The sequence below is a fragment of the Daktulosphaira vitifoliae genome, unplaced genomic scaffold (assembly GCF_025091365.1).
Source record: "Daktulosphaira vitifoliae isolate Bord-2020 unplaced genomic scaffold, ASM2509136v1 Scaffold_1, whole genome shotgun sequence".
Taxonomy (NCBI): Eukaryota; Metazoa; Arthropoda; class Insecta; order Hemiptera; family Phylloxeridae; genus Daktulosphaira; species Daktulosphaira vitifoliae.
The window spans coordinates 11,346,035-11,354,047 of record NW_026099572.1 but is presented as its reverse complement, the minus strand read 5'-3'; the positions used below and the strand labels follow the sequence as shown (position 1 = coordinate 11,354,047).

Genomic DNA, 8,013 nt, shown 5'->3' with positions numbered 1-8,013 from the left:
AAATTCATTCCAATATGAGTTTTTTAAAAAGATTTCTAATTCACAAACTTTATAATTAAAACTTGACTTTAATATACACTTTTTAGTATGTAGGAAATCAAATTTCAACAAAAAAGACATAACTAATATTTTTATTTGATCAAGATATGGTTTGACTTTCCAAACTATTTCACCGTAAGATCTATTTCCAAATTGTCTGTTGTAGTGTTTGGTTATCATCGAAAGTGTTAGCTGTTTTGGTCTACAGTTACCATTCATAAAATCTCGAACATTATTATCTAATTTATCGATTTTTTCATCTAAATCTTTATCACTATGTTTGTTTAATGAAGCTAAATAATACACTATGCTTACATAAGAATTAATGTTATTTTTAAGTTCCATATCAGTGTAATTTGAAAAAGAAGAAAATGCAGCCGGCCAATCTGCAATGAAATTTGTAAAAGCAGTAAATTCTGTCATAATAAANGAAATTTGTGAAAGCAGTAAATTCTCTCATTATATAATGCTTAAAACCTTCTTTTTGGTCGGGATGTCTTTTACATTCTGTCCATATTATTTTTACGTAGTCAGTATATTCTCCTAATACTTTAAAAAGATTGCAGCTTAACAACAAATAAAATTGTCTTGCTTTATCGTTTAGATTTTCAGATGTAACAAAATCACTTCTAGTAATTCCTTTAATCAATTGGTCCATGGCGATTTCTCCATGATTTTCATCAATAATATGCAAACTTTTTCTTAATTTTGTCCAATAAGGGTTTTTTAAAAATAAGTTCAACTTAGAAACTTGATCTTTGGAATTTACAAAGTTAAAATTGAGAATAGTGCATATCAAACCAAATGAAAATAAATAATTAGTAAACATTTTGAAATATAAAATTTTTTCACTGTGAAATAAAAGTTGCGTTGATAATATTAATAATGCTTCAATTTATACAAAATATGTTATTTACATAGAAAAACATTGACAAAAATTATTTTTAAATTATATCTCTAATATATTAAATTTAAAATGTATAGTTTTATTACTTATAACTTAAATATTGCTTTAATTTTTTTTAGAATAATCTCATTCAATTACTATGAATCTGTAATATAGAGCTGGAAATTCGCTTTTTAGTTGAATAGAAGTTCTTTAGGCCACACAGAATCAATCGCTTTTGCTTCATCTAAAAAGACACAAGACACTACTTAGCCTCCAAAATCGTTGAAATTGTATCAGCTACTAAATGTATTCGAGTGAATCATCAAGTGTTTTACTCGAAAACCGAATAGAAAATCAGAAATGATACCGTTTTAGTTCCAATTTAAAAACTGAAAAGGTATTAAAAGGTATTATTGTAATACTATATGTTTCTTAATAAAGTAACTCTGTCGTTAATTCTGCTCATTTTGGGCCATTCTTCTTCATACAAGGAGTTTAATGTTTCTTCGTACATATAAAAAGTAGAACTTTTTTAAATTACACATTGAAAATGTTATGTAAATATTGCGAGCTTCAAGCATATGTTAAAATAAAATTTATGTTGTCCCAACGTCTTACATTCTATGTGCAAATAGCAGCCGTATTTATAACACATACAATTTTTATTTATACAAATGTTTAATTAGCTTATAAAATAATAAATGATCTATTTAAGAAACGTCTGGTAGATAGTAGCATTTAATCTCTTATTTCAAATGTTATAAATATTTTAAATATAGAGTAAAGAAAAAGTTTGCTACGTTATTCTTATCTTTTAAAAGTACTATATCAAAAGTTTTCATTTTCTTAATTAGAACATTTTTTATTTTATTTTATCTAGCTTAAATTTCCAATTTTTTTATTGTGAAAATGCTTTGTATAATTACCAAATTAGTAACGCGTACATTTCCGTCATTAAAGTTCAAATACCCTTTTAATTTTTGCATTTTTCTACTCTCACCCAATTGATATTCTTTAAAGAAATGCCAAAAGATTACTAATTATATCTAGTAAAAGAAATTAATCTCAAAAACTGAAAAAAATTTTAGTAAAAAAATATCTTATTAATATTGAGTAGTAAATATTCTGTAGCGTTTTGAAGTTTGTGAAAATTTGAATTTTCATGTAATATTTTACCGTATTAAACATTGAAATACGTATTGAGAAAAGGACAGAAGAAAATGCTATCTTTTCATGATTACTATAATTTGGAGGTGTGTAACTTTTTCCATGAAAATGACTTATACTTTTGAATGAGAGAGATAAGTAATAATTGCCTTATCTAATTTCTTATCATAGTATTAATGCCAAGTTTGTAATGTATACACATTATCATCATATGTATACAAAGTAATCATGAAAAGATAGCGTTTTCTTCTGTCCTTTTCTCAATACGTATTTCAATGTTTAATACCGTAAAATAATACATGAAAATTCAAATTTTCACAAACTTCAAAACGCTACAGAATATTTACTACTGAATATTAATAAGATATTTTTTTACTAAAATTTTTCTTAAATTCTACTCTACAAAATAGCTATCTTAGATTTTTTTTTTACATTTTATTTAAAATTTAAAAATAATTAATATTTTTAATAAAATGTAAAAAAATTAATTATTGAGATATAGCTATAGACCTAACGTATAACTATTATTTAAAAAAAAAGTTAACTAAAAATATTAACTGGATCAAAAGTTATTTAAGTTGTCAGTGAGTGGTGGCCCACCCTGTATGCATTTAATACCAAAGTCAACGTTGGGTTGTTTAAAATATTACTGGGTGACATAGGACATATGGTAAGTACAATTAAACCTATGCTTTTGAACCTCCAACCGTCTATTGCGTAAAAAACCATTAATATTAATTATATAAATTTAAAAAAGTATTTAACATCCTAATATTCCATTACTATCTGCTAACTTGCTCTTCTTAATTTTTATTTTTGGTTTATTACAGTTATAAATATTTTGTAGGTTTTAATGTTAATCCATTAAGTATATTAATAGCAAGATTTTGTACTTTTCCAAAAAACTTATATCTACCAATGGGTTATGAAAATAAAAATAATAATTATATTAAGATAATAAACAAATTAATTCATCGAGTTTTCAGTCTATAAAATTTTCATTCTTGTTGTATGATGAAGCTAAATAATAAACTATGAGATCGAATGAATCAATGTTATATTTAAGTTCCATTTAAGTGTAATTTGAAAAAAAAAAAAATGTAGTCGGCCAATCTTCAATAAAATTTGTGAAAGAATCAAATTCCATTATTAGTTGTTTTTTACATATTTTTATTTCTGCTTTATATTTTTTTTTACATTCTCCCCATAATAGTCTTACAAACTCTGTATAATCTTTTAATTTCTTCGAAAAATTGCATCTCAGCAACAAATAAAAAAAAAATTTAAGATTTAAGCACACTTTATTTTTTGCATATTGCACAGATACAAATTATGTTTAATCCTCTCACAAACTTACAAAAATTATAGTATTATATTAAAAAACCCAGCACAGTGGGGTCGCGGCATAGTGGAGACGTTGCATAGTTGGGTCCAGTATAGATTTAATCTGACAGTGATTAAAATCACTATCATAAGAAACGCTTCGATGCAAATCTGTAATGTTTAATTTTAAAAAATTAATATATAATTACAAAAGCAACATCAACTTCTATTTCTTTGATTATACCCAGATTAGTAATTCTTTTAATTATACAGGGTGATTTTTTTATCATAACCCACTCAATTACTTACAGAATAATAATAATTTAAAATTTTTTTTTTATTATTATCTTTAGTTACACATTATTCTTGAATTATTAACTATGTAATACTTTTTAAGTTCATCCCTTATGCCTTGTAAGGGTGTCAACTTTGTTTTTCTAAATGGAAACACATATTTTGAATTTAATAAAATGTTTGAGTTTTTAATTTAATATCAAATGTCATTTGAATTTTTAATATAACTTTATTCGTTTATTAGATATAAACATTTAAAGTTTCAATTTTTTGAGTTAATATATAGGTATAATACACAAGGGATTACAAATACAGGTAGCTAATTGATTTTTTATGATATTGCTATCACAGTTACGGATTGTTTATTATCAATTATGACTATCAATAGATATACATTCTGTATTGTCAGTTAGTGTATTTATATACTCACAACAATGTGTCTTACTACCATTGATAATAACAATGCTTTGTACCTGCTAATATCGATGTCATAAAAAACCAATTAGCTACCTATAATTTTAATCCCTAGTGTATTATACCTGTATATTAATTCAAAAATTTGAAACTTTAAATGATTATATCTAATAAACGAATAAAGTTATATTAAAAATTCAAATGACATTTGTTATTGAATTGAAAACTCAAACATTTTATTAAATTCAAAATACGAGGTGTGACAATAAAATAACGAGACTTTTTAAATATAACCTAAACTATTAACGTTATCTATAAAACGATTATTGAAATATGATTAGGAAACACTTATATAAAAGTACAATAAACACTGATGAAATCGATTAATTTTCTTATACGTTAGTAACCTTGTTATTAGTGCGAATTCGACTATACTGCCGAAAAATGTTAGATATAAAAATCGAACAACGTGTTAACATTAAATTTCTTGTTAAATTAAAAAAAACTGCCGCGGAATTATTTCGTATGTTATGTGAAGTTTATGGTGAAGAATGTTTATCAAGAGCTCGCGTTTTTGAATGGCACAAACGGTATTGCAATGAAAGAGAGTACGTGGAAGACGATGATCGTTCTGGACGTCCTATCACATGTTCAACAAACGAAAACGTTGAAAAAATCGACAAAATTATCCGGCAAGAGCGTCGATTTAGTGTTAGAGCTGTAGCAGAGATGGTAAATATAGATAGAGAAAGTGTTCGTAAAATTTTAGTTGAAAATTTAAATATGAAAAAAGTGTGTGTTAAAATGATCCTTAAAAATTTGACGATTGATCAAAAATTCAATCGCAAAGAAATTTGTTCTGACACCTTAAAAATCATCAAAGATGATCTATCTTTTATAAATAATATCATTACGTGTGATGAAACGTGGATTTTTACATATGACCCTGAAACTAAAAGGCAATCCATGCATTGGAAGACACCAAGTTACCCAAGAATGAAGAAAGCACGAATGAGCAACTCGAAATTCAAAGCAATGCTCATTGTTTTCTTTGACATTAAGGGAATAATTTTTGTTGAATGAGTTCCTAATAAGCAAACTATCAACCAATATTATTATAAAGATGTATTAATTAAATTAAGAGATTGTGTTAAAAAAAAGCGACCAGATCTGTGGAAGAATGGCTGGGTTCTTCACCAAGACATTTTCAATTCAAAGTTTTTTAACTGAAAAAAATATTTCTATACTTCAATATCCCCCGTACTCGCCAGACCTTGCTCCTTGTGACTTCTTCTTATACCCAAAAATTAAAAGTTTATTAAAAGGAACCCATTTTCAAACGGTTGATGACGTAAAAATAAAAACGGCAGAACTTCTAAATAGGCCAAGTGAAAGCGACTGGCAACATTGTTTTCAAGAATGGCAGCGACGTATGCAACAGTGTGTTGATGCTGAGGGAAGGTACTTTGAAGGTGACAATCATTAAATTGTAAAATTTTTAAAATAAATAACTTTTATCAAAAAAGTCTCGTTATTTTATTGTCACACCTCGTATGTGTTACCATTTAAAAAAACAAAGTTGACACCGTTACCAGGCATAAGGGATGATCTTAAAAAGTATTACATAGTTAATAAATCAAGAATAATAAGTAACTAAAGATAGAAATAAAAAAAAAATTTTTAAATTATTATTATTCTGTAAGTAATTGAGTGGGTTATGATAAAAAAATCACCCTGTATNTTATACCCAGATTAGTAATTCTTTTAATTGTATATTATATAATTTTTAAAATTAATTGTTTTCAAATTATTATTGATTTTGATTTTTAATATGTTAAAAGTAATAATTTTAAACCTACTTTTTATTGTCCTTTAAAGTAAAAGTTTTATTTAAAGTAAAAATGAATTTATTACCATAACAAGTAGCTCAATTTGCAAGTTTGAAATTGACATTATTAAATAGATAAAAATGAAATTGTTAAGATTAATATGCTGTCAGCAAATTTTATAATTACTATTTACAGTATATTTATCAGAAAAGTTAGATTTTTTTACATTTTTATCGTAATAGATCACTTAAATAAAAATCATAGTAATCATTTCTAATTAACTTTTGGCGTTTAAAAGATTCTACAATGGAAATATTCAGAATTTAATTAATTTTAATGATTATATATCTAAAAAACCTATAAAAAAAGTTATTCAATTTGGCCTATTATAAAAATAATAATTATCAAAAAATAGGGCAGTGTATTGCCCTTATAAGATATTTAAAAAAAATTAAGATACAAAACCCAGGATTTTAACACAAAAATAACATATTTTTGAATACGGTAGCCATTTGCGCATAGAAGATAGGTCGTCAGGACAAATTTTTTTTTTCATTTTATAGTATATTACATAACCTTTGATTTTATATATATTTATAGGACACAGTATTTCCGGAACACTTTCAAAAGTTAAGTTGAAAAAGTTCTATTTTTTATACAATGTTTCAAGTTTTGAACATCCCCTATATATGGGGAAATTGTCCAATTAATAAAAAGTATGTGAAATAAAAGATGTACTTATAATGTATTTAGAAAAAAAAAATATGTGCTGATAATTAAATTTTTCGAAAAGTTTAAGTTGAAAATTTAAAATCGAAAATTTTAACACAAAATTAGCATTTTTTAACTACGGCAGCCGTTTACATGCAGAAGATAAAGTATCGGGACAAATTTTTTTTTTTGATTTTATAGTACATAAAACAAGCTTTAATTTGTTATATGTTTAAAGGACTAAGTATTTCCGGAACATTTTCAAAAATTAAGTTGAAAAAGTTAGTTTTTGTAAAAAAGTTGCTATTTTAAATCCCCCCCAATGAGAAGGTTAAGAGTTAGATTTTCAAAAAAATGAAATCAAATGAAAGGAAAATATCTAAAGTTTTAGTATAAAAAAAAATTATGTTGATTTATTTATTTTTGAAAAAGTTATGGAAGTTTTAAGAAAAAAATGACAAAATTTACTGATTTTTAAATTTGTAATTTTTTTGGATATTTCCCCCATTTGCGGGGAATGAGGGAAAAATTTTCAATTTTTAAGGGTAATGTCTTTAACTAGAAACGATTTGTGATCTTTTGACGTATTGTTGAAAGAAATCGGTCCAGTGAGAGCTGAGAAAAAGTGACAACAGACATAAAAAAAAAACACATTATAGTAAAATTAATACCTTGTCAGCTTCGCATCGAAGCTAAAATGTCTTGCTTTATCGTTTTTATTCTCAGATGTAACAAAGTCTTTTGTTCCAAATCCATCAAACAATTGGTCCATGGTGATTTCTCCATGTTTTCCCTTAATAATATGCAAACTATTTCTTAAATTTAGCCAATAAGGGTTTTTTAAAAAATAATTTAACTTGGAAATTTTATCTATTAAGTTCACAAAGTTAAAATTGAGTATAATGCAAATCAAACCAAATGAAATTAAATATTTAGCTCTAAGCCTTCTTTTTGGTCGCAATATTTTTACATTCTGTCCATAATACTTTTACATAGTCTGTATATCTCTTAGTGTCATTTGTAATTGCAGCTTAAAAACAATTAAAACTGTCTCGCTTTATCGTTCACATTTTCCAATATAACAAAATGACTTCTTGTATTTCCTTTATTGAATTAGTGAAAGGTTTTCCATGACTTCTATTAATAATATGTAAACTTTTTCTTAATTTTAGCCAATTAGGGTTTTTTAACAATAAGATCAACTTAGAAACTTTATCTATTTAGTTTACTAGGTTAAAATTGAGTATAATGCAAATCAAACCAACCAAATGAATGTAAATATTTAGTATACATTTTCAAATATTAAATGTTATCAATGTGAAATAAAAGTTGCGTTGATAATATTAA

General features: G+C 25.3%; 1 protein-coding gene across 1 annotated transcript; it reads left to right on the top strand.

Annotated features, from left to right (window-relative positions):
- The first annotated feature begins 4,373 nt into the window (after positions 1-4,373).
- LOC126894000 (protein GVQW3-like) lies at positions 4,374-5,296 on the top strand. The gene has a single exon (XM_050664618.1). It carries the CDS (start codon positions 4,571-4,573, stop codon positions 5,207-5,209), a length of 639 nt encoding a protein of 212 aa, XP_050520575.1. The 5' UTR covers positions 4,374-4,570; the 3' UTR covers positions 5,210-5,296.
- Positions 5,297-8,013: the final 2,717 nt, after the last annotated feature.

What these genes read in the sequence shown, in the direction of transcription:
- LOC126894000 (XM_050664618.1), top strand. Translation starts at nt 4,571, where the DNA reads ATGTTAGATATAAAAATCGAACAACGTGTTAACATTAAATTTCTTGTT.